The sequence below is a fragment of the Rhizomucor pusillus genome, assembly GCF_041956525.1.
Source record: "Rhizomucor pusillus strain CBS 183.67 unplaced genomic scaffold VTP01scaffold_2, whole genome shotgun sequence".
In the NCBI taxonomy this organism is placed as follows: Eukaryota; Fungi; Mucoromycota; class Mucoromycetes; order Mucorales; family Lichtheimiaceae; genus Rhizomucor; species Rhizomucor pusillus.
In genome coordinates, this window is record NW_027192144.1 from 46,927 (window position 1) to 66,723 (window position 19,797).

The window sequence follows — 19,797 nt, forward strand, 5'->3', positions numbered from 1 at the left end:
CGTGAGAACGATCCGGACGTGAGAATAGGATGATGTATAAGTCGGCTATCAAAATGAGATGCAATCTACTTTGTAATGTATATATCAATTGACAGCACTCGATGATGATATATCACAGTTTGACATGCAATGCGTACGCATCGGCACTGTTGTAGATGCATAGTCTGCTGGAACGTCGAACATGACCGGTTTCACCACAATGGTTGCAACATTATTGACGCAGTATTTTGGGAAGTATGACATTAAGTTGGAGACGAAACTCCAGTTGATTCGTCTTTCGAAGCTTTTATATGCATGCAGAGGAAAAAAATCATGGCAACCTATGGGAAAGCTTGACATTTCTGAATTTTAGCGATCCAAAAGGAAATCGAGCAACAAAGAAGGAAGTTGCACAAAGCGTTGTATAAATTTCAGGATGAATTCGACGTTTGGGTAACATTTTCAGTGAATTCGAGGCGTTGTGCCTTCATAAACCATTCTCCGGTGGTTTTGCAAACACAGCGCCATCGAAATCCCGGTTTATTCAGATCGGCACTCGATGGAACACGCCTTGATTTGGTGTTGGCGCACATACGCCCGCGATTTTCGGCTTAGTCCATAATAGCGGCGTTCACCTCTTTATCTCTTGAACGTGTTGGAGCCCTCCTTCGTCGCGCATGCCAGTAGCATATACCATTTTATTTATGGTAGAATCGTTTGCACAACTCGATGAAATGACTCTCATGTATATAATGTGGTGTGGAATAATAACAATAGAAATATAAAAATGACATGTCTATACGGATGCAGCGCGTCTATCGTTCGTACTTTCCAGCAACGGCGTCCGCTCATCAATATTCGGTACAGAAATGGCTGTATCGCCAAGTGACGATGCGGCAGCTTGGTCATGAGACGCGGTGCGCTCCTGGTCAGGGTATGTGTAGCTAGCCGGTGATGGCTTTGTAGGGTCCACCAAGCTGGGGGTAACTTTGACAATCGTATCAACGATCCAAAACTGTATGGCATTCATTATCAAAGGGAATCTAGATAAGATATATAAAGCATGATTAAGTTAGGCTTTTGAATCTGCTGCACGGTTACATGAATGTTAGTTTACTTACATGAACATGACAAACACCACCTGGTATCTATAATTCCCACGTGTCCATTGAAGCACCCATTTACCAAAGCCAAAAAGAAAAGGACATAGTCGAAATATGCCCAAGACACACAGCTTCATCAAGCCTTCTGATATGACAAACACTGCTGTTTGTTGTGCCCAAGGCCCCAATTGACGTCGAAGTGGCGGCGGGCCGTAGTGACCCGTGCGAATGTATCGAAGATGGAAAAGTTTCTGCAGGACCCACTGCAATGCGTGTAACCAGAACCACAGGATGGCTACGCCGACCGTAGTGTCGATGAACACGTTCAAAAAGTACCAAACACACAAATTTGTTGGCGGTCCATGCACAGGGCGTCCCACTATGTAGCTTACAAGCAGATTTAAAAAGTGAATCACCCCGGCGCCTATAAACTGCTTGCTCACATCCAACGCCCTTTCCAACAACGTTATTCTATCGATGCAAAACAATAGTTGCTTCCGCATTTTACCATATAGGAACCGGACGCTGAGGCCGCTCGCGCCAACGCTTGTAGACAAGAGTCAAAAGCGCTGTGGTTGCTAAGCTGACTTGCACCACAATCGCGAAACTATCTAGGAGCTTGCAACCCTCATCGCCGTCTCCCGGAGGCGGCGGTGGAGGAGGAGGAACCGGGTGCTGAATCGCTGGCGCGATCGGGTCAATCTGTGAACCTGGAGCGAACTGTAGCAAGCGCGGATCGCCAAAAAGCAATGGAGGTTGACGAGAGGTGAGGATCGGTAGTAAGAGCAGTTGCATAAGAGAAGACAAGCAGGGGAAATGTGCAAAAATGTCAAAAGCGTGGGATCCGACCACAACACACAGATAGTCATGAAGCAAAATGGGGGGTGGGGGGGGGTGGGGTTTGCGCAGTCCAGATTATGTCGTCAAGGGCACAACTGTGTATGTATCTGCAAAACAAAAAAGGCGATCTGATCCGACCGCTTCCTTTTTTCTTCCTTTCTTTCTTCTACTGTACTTTGTTCACAAAGGTTTCATTCTATTATACAACGCAATTGTAGTAGAATCTACTGGTCGGCAGCAGATAAGTTAACCTTAGGGTTGAAGAAGAGGGATTCCTTGCCCCAGAAGAAGTCCTACGCAACGCAGATATGAGTTTGATCTGCAACGCAACAGTCTCTATTTCTTTTTTCGTATTTACCCTGACGCGCCAGTTGATATATTCGTACTTGACTTGCTCGCGAGGGTGGTGGGCAAGGTGCTCGGCGTGTGCGGAGGCGAGGTTGTAAGCGTTGGCACCGGCAGCCAAGAGACTAATGTAAAGTTAGTAACTATGAAAGGCACATACTAAGAAGTATTTATATTTAGATACTTTACGCAGGAATGCAGACAAAAATGCTAATCTTTTTCCAGGTAGCAGCAGACTCTGATTTCAAAAAACAAGTGATCGGTTAATAGTCAAGTCCACTAATGCTGGGTGCGTACGGGCTGCCCTTAATTTCGAATATGCTTACCGGCAGCGTGCTTCTTGACGGCCTCGCGCTCGGCAGCGTCGAAGGTGGACTGGAAACGGACACCAGCGCGCTTGACGCCGGAAACCAACTGGGAGTTGAAGAGAGCTCGAGATGCCATTGCTATTTGATGCAGAAAAAAGTGGGGGATAAAGCAAGCTTGTTTGCCTCGGTCCCCTAGCAACAAAAAATCAAGGCACGGTCACGTTCTGCGGTCAAATGTAGTCAATAATACAAAAAATATAAATTCGAGATAGTCCGACAGAATGAAGAACCGTAACATTATGGTTGCATAGACTGGGATGTTGAACACTCTCAGGGATCACTCGTCTGCATGCACCATCGCTTTCTGTAGAGCTGTATACAAGCCTGCTTCTTCGTCTCAGGCTCCCTTTTTCCCGGCTCCTGCTTCGGAAATCAAATCTTAACACTATATCATGTTCTTCAAATGGCGACTGATAGAAGGCGATCAAAAAGTAATGAGCGACAACGTCGGTCGGCTGGCAAGCAACCTAGGCAGGAAACCAGTCGATCGAACACCACTTCTGCCTACACGGATGTAGACAGAGACGGAGCGCTAGGATGTGGAGATAATATTCATTTTATGAACTGCTGGAATCAGTTATCTTGAATAATAAGAATAAATAGATGATAATGATCATTATACCGCTCGAATTGGTGTTGGTGAACTGCTTCGAGAATCGAAAGACCAGATTCTCCATGCGTTACCGCTGATGCAGGGACTACCACCATGCGATATCATATAACGACTTTGTCGATATGCGATAATGTTCTAACAACATAATATTGGCTCTGTAATCACGGATGCTACAGGCAGTGGCGAAAAATTCTTGTGCTACTACTAAATAAATTGCTGCCAAAAGGATAGCAATATTAAGGCAGGATTTTGCCCTGGTAGAGCTGTCTATATTATAACACGACAGTGTTTACCTATATTCGTGAGGAAGTGCGATGTGTTGCCGGATCCGTAGAAAAAACACGCTTTGGTATTTAGTGATGACCTTTTTTTTTTACCGAAGCTCCGTCTAACATTGCATATAAGGGATTCTATGTATATATTCCATCAATATTAAGTTTTTTGAGACCATTTCCTGTGGAAAGAACATTGTCCTTGTCAGATCGATAAAAAAGCTAGTTGGCATTCCTTTCGTAGGTACAGTATTCATATCTGGTATAGAAATGTCATGTACGTAGCGCATGCTTAACAGCCAACGCAGCTCTCGAACTCTCCTAAAATGAGCCTCAGAGAGCTGCTCTTAGCCGTCAGAAAGTAGGATCATTGTAGCTCTATAGTGATCTGTTGTCATACTTAAAAGGATTGATATTTTCATTGGTTGATGAAACTAGTCAGTATACCATTGCCCGGAATCGATAGCTCCCTTAACCGCCCAGACGTCACGAAGATTTTTGCTTTGCAGTCAATAGAGCTCTTTCCGAAAACTATGCTCAACGGTGAGAGACACAATTTTATTGCGAGAGTTAACGAATTGATGATGTGCTGCTGCTGCTCACGCATAGTAAGAGATCAGTAGGTTATTACTTGTCTTACATCAAGCCTCAGCAATACCCAGAGCGTGACAGAGTTCTAGGAAACTCCAATTAATCGTTATTTCACGCCAGTAGGTAATTTACAATAGACCTAACCCCCACGTTCCGACGTTGAGCACTCTTCCCAGATATGGAGGGGCCGCTTCTTCTTGCCTGCGTTTTACTTGGTTTTTTCTTCTCCTCCCGTCCTTCCTTCGTTTATATGACTGGTTGCAGTATATTCTTTTCCTATTTGGCTCATCATGCCACTGTAGTGTATATACCTTGTTTATATCCATCCTTAGCAACGCCGAAAAAATCCTAAAATTGTATAAGCATTTAAGCTTATGAGCTCACCATGCGCATATAACGCCTTCATGATATTCATTGGTCACTTGAACTCTTGATAGATTAGCATATCATGGAACTTGTCATCACAATAGAGATAGGCTACGCGTAAATATAGAAGGCATATGCGTACGAAACATTCGGTGTTTCAAACCTGCACTACACATGCAGATAAGTTGTTATCAAATACCGTTTGATCTATTTTTTCCTTCTTCTTCCTTTCTCACAATCGCTTCCTATGGTCCAGGAGCAAAAGTAAGTCATACGAAGGGGTGGTGTACATTCGTGGGGACTCAAATACTTGATACTAGACAGATACTGATCGATATCCACTCGCATGTATACGTTCCTGAATACCTCGAGCTGCTTCGACGACGCGAGACTGTACCCCGCATCTTGCCGCCGTTAGACGAACAGGAGGACGAGCGACTCGTCATTTTACCCGACGAGGACAAGGGGGAGTCTACAAGGAATGGTAGACCGGTCGGCCCAGCATATTATGACGTGCGGGAGAAGCTTGCGTTCATGGAGAAGCACAACATTGATGTATCTGTCATCAGTCTTGCCAATCCATGGATAGACTTTTTGCCGCCTATAGAAGAGACGTTTGACTTGGCTCGCAGGATCAACAATTCGATAGAAGCCATATGTCAAGATCCTATCACGGAAGAAAAACTATACTGTATGGGTACATTGCCGCTCAGCTCGGTCGAAGCATCTGTCGCTGAGGTCGAGCGCATATCCTCTCTGCCGCGCATGAGAGGCGTGATTATGGGCACTTTCGGCTGCGGTAAAGGACTGGATGACCCTGCACTTGTTCCATTGTTTGAAGCTATTGCTCGCAACAACCTCGTGATCTTCCTCCATCCTCACTATGGTGTAAACCTTCCAGACTCTGGGACTCACACGGATACTGGCCACTCTCTCTCGCTTGCACTCGGGTTTCCTTTTGAAACTACGTATGCCGTGTCCAGATTCATTCTCTCTGGTATCTTTGACAAGATTCCGGATTTGAAATTGATGCTTGCGCACTCGGGCGGAACATTGCCGTTCCTGGCGGGAAGACTCGATTCATGCGTCGCGCATGATCCGGTCGTCGCTTCAAAACTCAGGCATCCTCCATCTTTCTACCTCAAAAAACTCTATTACGATGCTGTCATCTATCACCCGACTGGCATCAAGACAGCTGTGGATTTTGCGAATCCAGAGAATATCATGTTTGGTACCGACCATCCTTTCTTCCCACCTCTCAAGGACAAGGCTAGCCGCTGGGCATCGGTCGATAGCAACTTGGCTGCTATTCGCGGAGCAGGATTAGATGAAGCGACTGTAGCTGGTATCTTGGGCGCAAACGCTGCAAAGATCTTTCGACTGTAACTCGAGTAGCGATAAAATTTAATGCTAAATACCAGCAACAGACAGCAAATCATTGCATGTTTACCAATGCCGCAGATATACTTTGAGCAACGCAAGGCTGCCGATTTTCCATAAAAAATTCATTTAATAAAGGTGTGATATGATTTCATTCGTATGATTAGAAACGATCAAATGGTCTAGTTAATGGGTTGGTATGCGTATTCAGGAGGACTGAGGATGGCAACGAGACAAAGCACGGCTGCAAGGAAAATGCTGATGCACCAGCTTATCGTACATACGATGAAGGAAACATTGTATCGAGTGCCGACGTAGAAGGTTGCGCTCGTATTAAAAAGGTAAGCAATAATGCCCATGGCAACGGCTTGCGGTATCGCTAGAAAATCGACGTGTTAAAAAAAGTAGCAGTGTTCGGAATTCTCGGGTGTGAATACTTTACCGTGAAGTACAAACATGCTTATCACCAAAAAGGGAGGTGAGAGGGATGAGTGAGATATAAAAAGAACAATGGATCATCATCGTCGCTAGAGCCATACATACCCAGCCAGTGTTGTCCAAGCTTTTCCACGCTTTCGAGCGTTGCTGCACATTGTTCCGAGGAGTGCGATCAGGGTAAGCCCGCCTAGGATTGTGGCAAGCACCATTCCTGCTCCCGCGGCTCTCCTGGCACTTGGATGTCAGCATTCCCTCATGACATCATTTATATGATACTTGCCATAATTCACAAAATCCATCTAGCAACAGGAAGTTTCGTTTTCATCTTGTTAGCACCAAACTACTAAAATGCGACGAGAGCGTCGGATTCTTTCTCTAACCTTCACCGCAATCTCCTTGATCTTCCGAAGGGAACGGGCGGCAATCTCGGTTGAAGCTTTACCACGCTTGTGTGTAAGATCTAAAATGTCCCTCCTCTTCTTGTTCCACATGGATTATCACCCCTTCTTACCTCCTACAGAGTCGAAAGAGACCATAGTCTGTTTCCATATATAAAGGCATTGGTGCGACAAACGATAGCCTATCGTATCATAGTTATATAAGCTAGATCGCCGCTGGTGCCAAGTTCTTTGTCGACCGGTGTCGGCAACATTACCATTTCGGTATGATAAGCGCGGTAATGGTCAGAGCATAATTGCACAAAAACAGGAAGAATGTCACGACGTAAGCGAGGAGCGACACTGCCATTGTGGTAGCAAAATCGAGGAGGGGTAGAGGGTAAAAGGGAAAGCGTTTCAAATTTTGTGAAGACACATGACCCAGCTATCAAAAATCATCGAGCATGCACTTTGCGCCCGCCCGCGGACACGCAGACATTTTTGAACCGTTTGATTCCAACAGCTCTTTTGTTTGTGGGAGCAAAGATGCTTTGCTGTGTGAAATTGAGAATAGTTACGGTAGCTATAACCGAGAAACAAACATGCAGGCGATCAACGCGGGCTGAACACAGTAACCATGACACCACAACATAATTTAGAATCATTATGCTGGATATTTAGTACGTTTTAAGACATACGGTCAAATGTATGGTTTACACGATGTTACTCACGCTGCCATTTTTTGGTTGTCACGTTCTCTTTTTCCTACTTGATTGATTATGATTTACAAATCAAGTTTGATGTCTGGTCACATACTTGCATCCAGGGATCTCTGCTGTCCTCATGTTTTTATCCAAAAGAAAAAGTCAGAGAATACAACTTTTTTTTTCGTTTGGATCCTTCTGTATAACTTCTAGAACGTGCTGGACGTACAGGAAATCATTGCAAGTTTCTGCGGCGCTTTGATCCTTTATTGTTCCCCCCCCCCAGTAACACAGATTCTGCTGTTGAAACCGACTTCTATTCGATCTAGATACAGGCCCGTCTGAGCATCTTTGTGTTCCCGAACAGTTGTGTGTGAAAGCAATCATTTTCTCCCCCCTGACTCGCTCTACCCGCACGCAAATCTCCTCAGTCCGGCCATATACGCAAATAGGTAAGCGGCTTGAGCACAAATCAACATTGGGGTGCCCTCGCTGACAATTAGGAACTATGACGACAGTTCATCTTCTCGTTTGCTCGTTCGTTCGTCTGTTTAGCATACTACCATTCCATGGACGCGGCTTCTTTTATCTTCTCCCCGCTCAAAGCACCGTCTCTAGTGTGGGATTTTGTCCTACGATTATGCGGAAACAAAGCGCAAAGTTTCGATTGTTGATTAATTGCGCGAACTATATAAAAATTGCCTTTCCTGCGCTGCTGGCAACTCTTTATTGCAGCTTTTGTGTCAAGCTGTCCAGTCTTCCTCCAGCACTTAGATTGCGGTTGCTACTCACATCTAGAGTGAAGCAAAAATAAGCAACCACGTACCATCAACGATCAATGTTGCCGAAAGAAGACGTCGTAGCTTGCACAATGCTAACGAGCGCATCAGACGCAATGCTCTTAATGCAAAGTATCGCGAGCTCGCTGGAATACTGCCAGCGTTTGAAAACTATTTCGGCGTCCATCCAAGCATCATATCATTGAAAAGACACTAGCATGGGTGCTTCGTAGCAAGGAGACGGCAAAGGAATACGAACAAGAGTTGGCGCATCTACAGAGCGAGCGCGATCATTTGGCGATGCAGCTACAAGCAAGGAAACAACTGCTTCGACAGCTCCAAATGCATCGCTGCTGCCACCGGCAGCGTGGGCATCGTCGGGCACCACTGCAGCACCACAATCGCGATCCAATTCAGCGGCAGACATTTCTATTTTTCAGCAATAATAATCATGTCGGAATGTCACCACCTTTGGATGTACAACAATCAAGCCCTGTATCACAAATGACGCCACGACGCGTTGTTAGCAACGCTGCTCTCGCTCTTCATGCACCTTTGCTTCCGTGCACTGATGTGCTGCCTCCTCCCAATTACTTTCAAGAGAACAAGTGTTCCTTCCATATTGCTTACCATTCAACCCGCAGCAAGTAGTACCACTATCACCAACAACACCGCCGCCATCGTATTCTTACGACTATTAGAAACAAAGAAAACTTCACACCCCTCTCTGTGCACAAACCGCACAATTGTTACCTTTACTAAACTCGGATTTTACTTTGCTTTTGCTGTAATACATATTTCGTCTTTCAGGATTACTGTCACAAACAGTGCGTTACATGAATTTGCGTAACTCCAGACGATTGCGATGAATGACGCCATCGAAGAACGGCTGGACTATGGTATTGAAGCTATAGATAAGGTATGGTGGATTAATGGCTCGATGTCACCTTTTCTTTTTCAAGTAGAGAAACTAGTCGTTTATGCGCACATCTCGCTTTGTCAAAGTTAAAAAAAGAAAAAGGGGCCAGCGCGCACGGCCTAACGGAGAGGGAAATAGAAGACAGTATACCATGGAAAAAGATGGAGCTAGCTTAGAGTAAACTAGACTGATGCGCTTAATTCCAGTTTGGAGTAAAATATGCAAAATTAGCTCGTCTAGGTCAAAAAACATACCCTGTACCTTACACCATACCGCCCTGGATTTAATTTGAGTCCTTGAACCCAGGCTTCACTCGATTATGTTTCAATAGCAAGTGAGCATCTGTGCTGAATCTCACTGGAGCTGGCGTGAAAAAGGACTGACAGTCTCATTCGAGATACACTCTTTCTGATGTCTTTATTGACTCTTAAGTGTCTCCCAATATAAATCGGTGGATATAAACCAATGTTATTACCAGCAGATGAAATTCCTGTTTGGACTCGTTCTTTGCCTATATTCCGATCCTATGATGCGCTATCCATAGGTATACTTTTTTATACCTTATTTATCTGTCACTTTTACCGGTTCTCCTAGCTTTTTAGGCATTTACCCCTGATATTCATCTGTCTTCATCACTTAGGAAGGGCAACACCTAGTAAGGCCTTGCGCACGGCCGTACGCATGCAAACACACGCATACCTTTCTTTCACCCTAGTATAAATAACGTAGTATTTAGTGTTTGTATATCTGACAGCGACAATAAAAGATTCACCGGAATCTCTACCAATTTACTGCCTAGTAATGCTTCTATACTTGTTATCCTATCTGTAGCTTCGTAAAATCCCGCCATGACTTCACCAAATCAATTTTATCTGTTGCTGATTATACGTTCGAACATTTCTTCGACGGACTGTAGTGGAACACTCTGCAAAGTATGCATACTTTTAGGGGATATTCTGGTGTAGATGTGGAAAGAATTACAAAGGAAAGAAAGCGAGAAGAAAGTAAATTGCGACGCCGGCACATTATGGCGGTTTCGTAAACGTTCCACTTTATAGCCAATATATGGCTTACGAGTTCCTCGGAGAGCTTTCTATTTGACTGTAAACAGCATCAGAATGGCATGCCCGACAAAGACTTGTCGAGAATACATAAAAAGGTGCCTGATAACGGTTTTATCTTTGAAGTGTCGAATGGGACGTCGAAAAGTCTTCCTAAACGCAAACTCAGTTTGACCTAAAGATATTTGGGAGTCACAGCTCACTCCTTGTTACCTTGACTTCTAAATGAAACACTTTTACCTCCGATGTAACTTTCATCTTAACTTCAACGATGATGCTCTTGAAAGTAGCTCGGGCTGGACTTACCAGTCACCCGGAATCCACACCATATTCCTTCCAATTCACACCAAAAATGTTGATCTTGATATCAACTTTATCTTAACTCCAATCAAGCGAAACCCCATTGTAACTCGGATCAAGGTTCGTATAAGTCAATTCTGTCATAATAACAATAGATGAGAATCGAACTACAAAGCTACGTTGCTATATACACGAAGGAAAAACGATAAAAAAGGACGAGAGAAACGTTGTAAAGACAAACGATGGTACATTCAAATGCTCAGCCATTTGTGCCTTACTTAAACCTTCGAGGCCGCATCCCGTATCTCCATCCTCGAGATGTTGTGGAAGATAAGAGCGAAGATAACGATGCCTGTTGCGGTTGGAGAACAATATGTGGTTTCTTTGCTTCGGATTGCGTCGTGTCTGTGGAGATGGAGTTATTCATGCGTTTCTGTCGTTTAGAGATACCCAGAGTCGGTCTGTGCATCATCGTTGTCCTTGTTGCCATCGATGCTATGGTGCTGGTGTTAGCGACCGCATCTGCGCTATCAATGCGATCGTCATCATCGTCAACGGCAGAATTAGCATTAGCAGCACTATCGGGAACAGTGCAAGTAGGACCATCGTGTCCGGTGATATTATCATCCGTGCTGCTTTCCTCACTTGAGTTCGCAGTTGCTTTCTCATCATGCTTATCGTCAGCAGTATTTTGTGAATGTTTCACAACACGTGTCATCTGGCTGGATAAGAGCTTCGGCTTCTCATGGTCGCTGGTCTGTGACGGATAGCTACTGAAAGACTTCTCCTGGGACGAAGGGTCGGACCACGACGACATGAACGATCCAGAAGACACGTGAGTCTGATCTAGCTGTGATAATAAAAATGATGATGATCGTTGCAACGTGCTTCTTTCCAATCGACTTCCCGCAATCTTCTTGCTGGTAGAATGCTTTTCATCGATATTACCTATAAGAGACGATGGTTGATATCCCTATCCAGCAGCGAGTACAGAATTTTAGCATAGATGCATACCTTCTTCTTTCACTGCCGTCGCTATCTGGCTCAACTTCTTGTTATCACTGTTATTGCCGAACGGAGCTTCCTGATCCGAAAGATTAGGACTATTTGGAAAGGATATTTGCAGACTTTGCTGTGTCTGCTCTTCCTGTTTGTGATTGTTGTAATCTTCTGGATCGCTTGGCAGCCAATCATCACTGAACGCAGCTAGCCAAGCGTCCTTTGTATCTGTGTTTTGATCAATTGAGGATTGTAGCAACGTGGTGGGGAATAGATGTAAAGGTTGTATTCTGTTTGCATAAGCTTTTCCTTTGGCATTGTTCGTGGATTCAGTTGATTTTGGGGGTGATAAGGGATTGTAAGGAAGAGTGTCGACGTCTGATTCAGCTTCGTTATTTACAGAATGTAGAGGGCTCGGAGGTAGTCCTGGATCGTACGGAAGAGTATCAGCGTCCGATTCAGCTTCGTTGTTTGCAGGATGGAAAGGGCTCGGAGGTAGCCCTGGATCGTACGGAAGAGTATCGGCGTCCGATGCCATATCCTCATTTGTATGGTCTACCGGGCTTGATGGTAATTCAGGATCGTAAATAGCAGTATCTGATACAGAATTAGCAATGTTGTCTGCTATTTCAATGTGGCAAGTTTCATTAGAATTGTCTTTGCTTGATGATGCGTGCGTCTTGACTTGCTGCAAGTTGCAGCGCTGAACACGCCCATCCAATGATTCTGTTGAAAACAGGTCAGAGTACTGTAGTTGATCCAAAATAGAAGTCTGTGACGCCATGGATTTATACGGATATTTTGGCGATGCTTGCGATTCCATGGGAGAACGGGTATTGTTAACAGGTGAATCCATGACATTTTCAAGTATCGACGCTGACTGTATGAAAGATGTATCCTGGATACTGAGCATGGATGATGAGATGGCATCCTTACTGTTGTCAAGATCGTTGCAAAACAATGCTGACATATCATTGTCTTGTTCATGACGTTGATGGTGAATGGGAGTGCCGGGTATCGATTCATTCTTACTGGGAACAAACGTCGTCGGTGCTTTTCTAGTGTTTTCTGTGGCGGGCATATCTCCTTCTTGGCTACTGTGGAAAGAATCGATATCGCTTACGCTTTCACTCAGGAGAAAACTTGATCGCCGTCGTTGTCGCTGCCGTCTCCTGTTTGACCTAAGACTCCTGTTCGAACGAGATGTTGGAAGGATCTGTCCAGTTTCGTGCTTATCGGCCCCTCCTCCCCAGTGGGCTGTCATTACCCACTGGTCGATGCTTTCCATTCGAGTTTGTGCGGTCATTTTCTTTGTTTGCCTCGACGACGTTACTGCATGTAAAGATTGCTGCTGGTTATTTGAGTTAGATGAATGCCGGCTTGTCCATGATATCTCGTTATCATCGGAAATGACGTGTTTCCGACGTGATTCACGTTGCCAAAAATCATGCTGCTCTGCCGTGCCTGGAATCTCGCCTGTCGTGGTCCTTTAGGAATTCTGAGAACGTGAAGACGAGGGTACAATCCTACCATGAAAAGATTCGGACCATTCTTCTGAGCAATCCTCGTAGCAAAAGCTGTCAATCCTTTTCAGAGTCTTGTCTGGAGGTATAGGACATGTCCGAATGGGACTGCCTGTGTCTTCCAAATATGACATTTAGGCGTCGGATTCTTTGTTTCTGTCTCTTCCGTGCTGTGAAGAGGCGTACGGGGCTCCGAATCCACTCCGCATTCTGTTAAAAATTTGCCGCCACCCCAACAATAACCAGAATAATAATATTTATAATAAATATCAGTCTCGCCGAACCTCTGCACTTCCTTCATCTTTGATGTAGGTAAGCCATGGTCATTCTGTAACTTGTATTAAAATGAGAAAATTTGGACGTAAATTATCTCATAATAGTGATCATAATTGTTATTAAAGGAGGGAATTTTGAAGCGATAAGCTATTGAAGATCTTCGAATCAAGTGTAAGGTCCATGATCTCCTCAGACGTCAAGCTTGAACACTTTTGCTTGTCAGTGTTCCGTCTCTGGAGCACTGTCAAACACAGAGCTTGTAGTAGCTATTAAAATTGATTTGTTCCCATTTGGTAAGCACTTAATGACGAAATCTCTGTTATCTTATTCATTAATGAATATGAGCTGATGTCAAGCAAAATGTCCATCTCCTCCTTCTTGAGCCATAGGACTGGTATGTCCAAGAGTAACCACTGTCAGTCTGTACAAAGCAAATTCCTATTTAGATTGCTTCTAGCATTGTAAACTTGGTTTGCTGCTTCCAGATGCAATAGATTTCTTCTTCAAGTTCATTTTGTAACAAGCGAAGAAGCGAACATGTATTCGTTATTTCGTTCCTTTCAGATTGAAAAGCAGGAAAAAGAGTAAAGAGGAAAGAAGGGGATATATATATGTGGATGATGACTGCAAATGGAATCAGCGTTCAGGGCGCATGTCAGACGATGCCTATTACTCAGTCTCTCTGTTGATGCAGCCATCCACATGTCAGCAAGCATGCTCTCTGAAAAAGACTCTTATTGTTTATAGAACTCACCCTTTAATTTCGACTTGTTTATTGTTCTCCTTTGAAGCCTCGTCCGATTCGGTCTTCTTCTCGGTTTCATTTGCCTGCTTCTCCGATGTATCGTTATGTTCTGACTCGTTCTGGTTTGAACCATCGTTTCGATCAAGCACAGCACTGCAAAGTTGCGAGAGAATGTTGAGTTTGGAGCCCTCGTCATCTGAGTCGACGTTCTCTGGCTTGACGGTGGCCTCATTGTCGCCTTGCGGTGTAGCAGGGCTTCCTTCATGAGATCGATCTTGCTGTTCTTGGCCATACAGACCTGGATTTGTCTGGCCTTGTTGAGGAGAGAGCATCCTCATCGCAGCTTGATAAGTGAGAATGGGCGTGGGAGCTCCAGGATACATTTGGTGGATGGCGGCAGGAAGATAAGCATGCATCATTGGCGCCGAGGCCGGATAACTTACGCCTGCATTGAAAGCATCATACGCACCACCTTTGATAAGTTATTAGAGCAAGCTTTCCCCCACCCCCATTTCACACATCGCTTCGTGCCACATACTGTAGATACTACTAGGAGGAAGAGAAACTGGCTGCGCGGAGGAAGTCGTGGCAGGGTTCTCGGACGTGGCAGAACCCGAGGAAGAGTCACCTGAAAGGAGACAGAATTTAGTTTACTGTGCATAATAGCACAAACTAATCCTTTCCATACCTTGCTTTCTCTTCTTGTAAGGACCACGTTTTATGCCTTTCTTCCGCTCCTTTCGGACGGAGTTAACGCAAGTGTCTGTCAATCCGTATTTGATGCAGCGCTGACACGGTCTTCCGTCATCACATTTTTTGCAAGCCTTTTGGCAGTTGACTACAGATGTATGATTCGCGTTAGTTTATCACAGCTTGGTAGTACATTTATAGAGATAATTTACCGCAAGCATTCTTGACTTGTTTTCTCTTCGCCTTTCCCTGAGCATTAAGCTCTACACCGGGAGGAGCCTGGAGTCCAGCGACTTGGGTAAAGGTGGCAGCAGGCAACGTAGGAGGCAAGGCGACACCCTGGGGTTGCGTAGACTGCTGCTGCTGCTCTGCTTGTGCTGACGTAGAGGTTGGTGACTGCGATGTCTGTTGCTGTTGTTGTTGCTGTGATTGCTGTTGAAGGAAATACGAAGAAGGCACGAACTGCATAGTTGCTACAACGGAACTTGACAAGTGAGTGTGGAGAGCAAAACGAGGGTCGCTGCTTGAATATTCGTACCTCAGAAAGAAGAAGCTTTTGGCGTCGAGGGCTGGCAGAGATGGTGTTTCGTGGGTGTTTTGTCGGAAAAAAAGGGTGTCCTTTAGAAGCTTGCTTCTAGTCAATCAGTGCAATCAAGCTTGAAGATTTCACAGTTGAAGAGTGATGAATTCGTGGGGACCTCAGCCAAAGACTTGTTAAGAGAGACTCCAGCAGGCTTTTTGAGAAAACCCAACTTCAAAGCCAGAAGAAGAGGAAAGCCTTTTGGCTCCAGAAAACTAGTGGTGGAAAAATTTTTTTGTTTCTGTTGGTTTCGTCATGACCAAATTTGGGATTTCTCAGTTTCAGGGCCTACGCCTACAAAACGCATAAGCGACATAGGAAATATTGCAAAGACATGGCTGTGATTGCCTGTACTTTAGATTAGATTATATAGACATATATATCAGCTAAGATGTTCACTTCAGTATAAGTCGACGGTCTTTCTGAAATAGCATATAAGAATGGAAATTTTGAGCCCCGTTACATAAGACAGCACTATTGGTGGGTAATAAAGAATATTTTTGATAGATAGGGAGCAGAATTATATTTAGAGACTATGAGGTTCCGCTCCATCAGCGACACCCTAGATCTCAGGAACAAACTTATGCTACATCTGTAATTAACTGTGTATAAGAACTGTATCAAAGATACTATCTAGTACCGAGCTATTTCCCTCGATCCACCGAATAAAAACTGTGCCAATTTGTTGCGGGCTGCTGCGCTTTTAGGGACGAAATGCCTATTAAATAATGCCGTTAAACATCGGGATTGCGAGTCAGCTCGCTTTTCTGCCATCATTACCCTCCTGCATGGCGGAATATTAGCGGGCTTCTGAACGTGGCAGCTAGAGCCTCCGAACGTTCCGGGGAAATCAACGTGTCCACTTGCCCGATAATATGTAGACTAGGTGTTGCGACCGATTCTTTACTGGTAAACAGCCTATCTTCCGTTGCATCTTGCGTATTTGGCTTAAATCCACCGATGATGATGACAAAGCGAAGAGGAGGGTGTTCAAACTCAGAAGGTATAAGCTCAGGCATGACAGAGGGTCGTTCCAAGAGATGTGCTAGAATAGCACTGAGGCAAGCACCTGCAGCGTTAATATAAGAGTTAGGAGCAAGGATAACTCGGCCAGTGTGCAACATTTCAGTTACCTTGCGAGAAGCCTAGCACTCCATCAAAAGGGCCCTGGACGTTACAGTATTTCCTTGTTAGCATCGTTCTCGATAGTTGCTAATCCAGCGTATGTCTCCTTGCCTGTTCTAGCAGCACTCCTTTAATGTAATCTATGCTCTCTTCAAATCCACTAAAGTAGCCGTCCTCGGTCAACGGCTTGTATCGTGAATGAAACCACCAGGTATACGGCCTCATTTCTATTATCATTTCTGTGTCAGTCCAACATGGAACTTGTGACACTGCAAGTCTAACTAGTTTCCCTCCCCAATATTTCTACCTTCTGATACTTCAACACCGGCAGCTATTTCTCGCTCTGCAATGCTGGCATATTCAGGGTCTAGGACAAGGTGAGGTGCCTTGGCGTATACTGCAATAAACTGTCAGCCAAACGAAGCACAGCCTTTTCGTGATCCTGTACATCGTCGCATGCTTACCAAGTTCGACGTGATCTTTGACGCTTTCCAAAAATTTCTCTGTTTTCCTCTTGAATAGGATCGGATTCTGTGCCATGCCATGAAGGCACAAAATTCTTAATTTTGCCATTGTATGAAAGATTTAAAGAAAAAAGTTCCTGCCGCTTACGGCTATCGTGCTTTGTCAGGCTTTCCCCCTCGATGCCTCTAAAGCCGCCCAGGATATACTATTGTTACTATCTATAAGGAGCAAGACGTTACAACACATGCAAGTAACTTAAATGCACATGCTAAGTGAACCGTGGATGTCCCACCCTTCGTCATCCGAGATTGTTTAACTGTAGATATGGTCACTAGCGCATTAAAGCGAATGGAGAAAATGAAATCACTTGGAGTAGACATCCTTTCTCTGAACTGCGCAAGGAAAGGAAAGTAACTCTGCCACGTTTGACTGAACAACATTCGATTTCAAGCGGTTCCAATGCAAGGAATCGTAAATTATTATCAGATCAAGTAGCACCGCATCTTGATACTACATCGCACTTCATTGTCAGTCGACATGTAAAGGACAGGTGTGGTGCACAAATGTTGCATCTACTTCATTAAATCGGACACCGCAGTTACCGCCATTTACTGTATTGAATTCTATTTTCTAGCTCCATAATCGCGCGAAACTTCAAGTTACACGCGTTATTGGATCGTGATCTGGCTCCTACAAGCTGTATCAAGATTCATCTCAAAATATTTACCTTTCTATCGTCTAAAGGTCATGCATCTTACAGTTAACGGCGGAACAGTTCATTGGACCGTTCAGCCTTGGCACTCCTCTGTGCTACCCGCGGGGAGCTCCGGGCATATCGTTGATATTCTTGGCATGACATGGAAATGATCGGAAACAAACATTCTATCTGTATAAACCTCGACTTTTCCTTCCTTTCTTTTCTGTTCTTTAAAGCCATGAACGAAAAGAAAGGTGACTACGTGGCTGTGCCAACCACGGATTCCACTTTGCCTGCTCCTGCTGCCTGTCCCCATGGTAATGACTGCTGCAAAAAGCGTCGTATGTATTCAACCGCTGCCTAAAACCATATATCCGTATGACAAGGTTGCTGATACCAGCTGTAGGTAATAAAGCTAAGCGTTTCGCAAAGTTTTTTTTGATCGGTGGTTCTATTGCCTTGCTTGCTTTGAGCAAGTTCAATGGATCGGTGAGTATTAAATTACAGGAAATAGAATAGAGAGTAAATTTTGGAGTGCGAAGAATATTGACATCTTTCTATCGTAACCGTTAGCACTATGAGCACCATCAACTTGACAATGTTTCGCCTTTCGACATTGAGCCTTCGAAACTCGACTTCGGTCTTCCCAAGCGTATGGGCAAGAGCGACCAAATGAAGGAGTTGACAGATTTTATGCAGGGCTTGCAAGCTGCTTACGGTGAGCACCATCCTCGCATGCACGGACCACCTCCAATGCCGCCTCATGGTGGACCTCCTCATCCTCCTCCACCAGGTGACGATACACCGTTCCCTCATCCTCCACCTCCGGGCGATGATGCTCCTTTTCCTCACCCTCCTCCACCTGGAGACCATCCACCTTTCTCTCATCCACCTGGCGATGATGCTCCTTTCCCTCATCCTCCTCCGCACGATGAGCGTCCAGGAGGACAGAACTACCACGGTAAACATCACGGTAAGCACCAGCATCACCATCGCCACGGTGGCCACAAGAACAACGAGACCCAACTCCAAGAGCCCCAGGCTTTGGACTTGCCACCTCCGCCTCCACCCCGTGTCTGCCTTCCCAACACTACTCTCGAAGCCACTTCAACTGTATACACATTCTCTCCTGAGGAATTTAAGCGCGCCGCTGTCTACGTTGGCAGAGGCTTCCCAGAGGGTGGCAAAGTCTTCCTATCAAAGTCAATTTCTGACGACACCGATATCAAGGTCAACGTTACTGTCCTTTACGAAAAGAAGCGTCTCGGCAAACAGGTCTTGACAACTGCTTTTGATCACGATGGCCAATACGTCGTTGAGGTCAGACGCCAAGGCCGTCCTCACCATCCTCCTCCTCACCACCGACCTCATTGCCTCACTTATGAGGTCAATGTTGTCTTCCCTGCTGGTTTGGAATCTTACGAGGACCTGGAACTCAAGATTCGTGAAGGTTTCCTCGGAAGCTGCCCCAGCCTCAAGAGCTTGGAATTTGAAGAATTCAGCGCTGGTATTGGCTCTGGTTTCGTTCACTTCGGCGTAAGTCTCTGCGCATGGATAAATATGCACATAATCCCCGACATCCTCAATCTTATGGTATCTTGATCGGTATGTTTGCTAACTGGCAGTTTCCAACTTTGTAGGCTTTGTCCGCAAAGAAAGCCAAGATTGCTTCCTTGAACGGCGGCGTCACAGGCGATTTCTATCCTTCCGAAGCCATTGCCACTGGCGTTGTCTTTGGTTTCTCTGATATCAACATCCACCCTGTAGACGAGGAGGTCAAAATTACTGGCGCTGCTGTTCGAGGCGATGTCAAGGCTGCTGTCGTAAGTCACTTGACTGTTAGCATTATTTGATACGAGGCATTCTGAATAACCTTCTTTAGGACGCTGAGGCCTACGAAGGCAAGTTTGTCATTCACAGTGCCTTTGGTGAGACTCCTTTTGTCTCTGCTCCAGAGCCGACCGACTTGCACATTGAAAAGTACAAGCACGACTTGAAAGCCGGTTACTACAAATCCAAGGACACCGAATCCAAAATTCTTTTAAACGCTAAGCATGGCGCAACGAAGCTGAACTTTGTTAGCACCAACTAAGCCTTGAACTACAGAAATCAATTTTATTGTGAATAAAAGATTGCCCATTCCGCTCATTTAATATGCGCGATTCCGGAATTAGGTCAATGTTGCCTGCGTGTGTGAACAAAAGATCGAGACTTTATTGCTTGTTTTACACTTATTGCGTGCCAGTGCAGTGTCGTCATTAT

General features: G+C 45.0%; 9 protein-coding genes across 9 annotated transcripts; 2 read left to right on the top strand and 7 right to left on the bottom strand.

The window, feature by feature from the left end:
* Positions 1 to 775: 775 nt before the first annotated feature.
* VTP01DRAFT_4067 (uncharacterized protein) lies at positions 776 to 1,877 on the bottom strand (the record flags this gene model as incomplete). Its single annotated transcript, XM_069382708.1, has 3 exons — positions 776 to 1,022; positions 1,101 to 1,535; positions 1,591 to 1,877. 3 exons carry the CDS (start codon positions 1,875 to 1,877, stop codon positions 776 to 778), a joined length of 969 nt encoding a protein of 322 aa, XP_069243482.1.
* Positions 1,878 to 2,146: 269 nt separating this feature from the next.
* On the bottom strand, positions 2,147 to 2,711 carry VTP01DRAFT_4068 (uncharacterized protein; the record flags this gene model as incomplete). Its single annotated transcript, XM_069382709.1, has 4 exons — positions 2,147 to 2,215; positions 2,281 to 2,392; positions 2,457 to 2,505; positions 2,594 to 2,711. 4 exons carry the CDS (start codon positions 2,709 to 2,711, stop codon positions 2,147 to 2,149), a joined length of 348 nt encoding a protein of 115 aa, XP_069243483.1.
* A 2,013-nt stretch (positions 2,712 to 4,724) lies between these two features.
* On the top strand, positions 4,725 to 5,863 carry VTP01DRAFT_4069 (uncharacterized protein; the record flags this gene model as incomplete). Its single annotated transcript, XM_069382710.1, has 2 exons — positions 4,725 to 4,741; positions 4,798 to 5,863. The coding sequence occupies 2 exons, from the start codon at positions 4,725 to 4,727 to the stop codon at positions 5,861 to 5,863; spliced, it is 1,083 nt and encodes a 360-aa protein (XP_069243484.1).
* Positions 5,864 to 6,039: 176 nt separating this feature from the next.
* On the bottom strand, positions 6,040 to 7,042 carry VTP01DRAFT_4070 (uncharacterized protein; the record flags this gene model as incomplete). Its single annotated transcript, XM_069382712.1, has 7 exons — positions 6,040 to 6,236; positions 6,300 to 6,316; positions 6,401 to 6,523; positions 6,576 to 6,594; positions 6,676 to 6,731; positions 6,807 to 6,875; positions 6,951 to 7,042. 7 exons carry the CDS (start codon positions 7,040 to 7,042, stop codon positions 6,040 to 6,042), a joined length of 573 nt encoding a protein of 190 aa, XP_069243485.1.
* Positions 7,043 to 8,102: 1,060 nt separating this feature from the next.
* Positions 8,103 to 8,582, bottom strand: VTP01DRAFT_4071 (uncharacterized protein; the record flags this gene model as incomplete). The annotated part of the gene is made up of 3 exons (XM_069382713.1): positions 8,103 to 8,170; positions 8,203 to 8,326; positions 8,415 to 8,582. 3 exons carry the CDS (start codon positions 8,580 to 8,582, stop codon positions 8,103 to 8,105), a joined length of 360 nt encoding a protein of 119 aa, XP_069243486.1.
* Positions 8,583 to 10,709: 2,127 nt separating this feature from the next.
* VTP01DRAFT_4072 (uncharacterized protein) lies at positions 10,710 to 13,091 on the bottom strand (the record flags this gene model as incomplete). The annotated part of the gene is made up of 3 exons (XM_069382714.1): positions 10,710 to 11,383; positions 11,450 to 12,910; positions 12,965 to 13,091. 3 exons carry the CDS (start codon positions 13,089 to 13,091, stop codon positions 10,710 to 10,712), a joined length of 2,262 nt encoding a protein of 753 aa, XP_069243487.1.
* An 811-nt stretch (positions 13,092 to 13,902) lies between these two features.
* Positions 13,903 to 15,136, bottom strand: VTP01DRAFT_4073 (uncharacterized protein; the record flags this gene model as incomplete). Its single annotated transcript, XM_069382715.1, has 5 exons — positions 13,903 to 13,915; positions 13,988 to 14,450; positions 14,517 to 14,606; positions 14,667 to 14,816; positions 14,881 to 15,136. 5 exons carry the CDS (start codon positions 15,134 to 15,136, stop codon positions 13,903 to 13,905), a joined length of 972 nt encoding a protein of 323 aa, XP_069243488.1.
* Positions 15,137 to 15,881: 745 nt separating this feature from the next.
* VTP01DRAFT_4074 (uncharacterized protein) lies at positions 15,882 to 16,913 on the bottom strand (the record flags this gene model as incomplete). The annotated part of the gene is made up of 6 exons (XM_069382716.1): positions 15,882 to 15,966; positions 16,029 to 16,317; positions 16,382 to 16,415; positions 16,500 to 16,600; positions 16,681 to 16,770; positions 16,838 to 16,913. 6 exons carry the CDS (start codon positions 16,911 to 16,913, stop codon positions 15,882 to 15,884), a joined length of 675 nt encoding a protein of 224 aa, XP_069243489.1.
* Positions 16,914 to 17,773: 860 nt separating this feature from the next.
* Positions 17,774 to 19,627, top strand: VTP01DRAFT_4075 (uncharacterized protein; the record flags this gene model as incomplete). Its single annotated transcript, XM_069382717.1, has 5 exons — positions 17,774 to 17,876; positions 17,942 to 18,024; positions 18,109 to 19,071; positions 19,176 to 19,358; positions 19,418 to 19,627. 5 exons carry the CDS (start codon positions 17,774 to 17,776, stop codon positions 19,625 to 19,627), a joined length of 1,542 nt encoding a protein of 513 aa, XP_069243490.1.
* Positions 19,628 to 19,797: the final 170 nt, after the last annotated feature.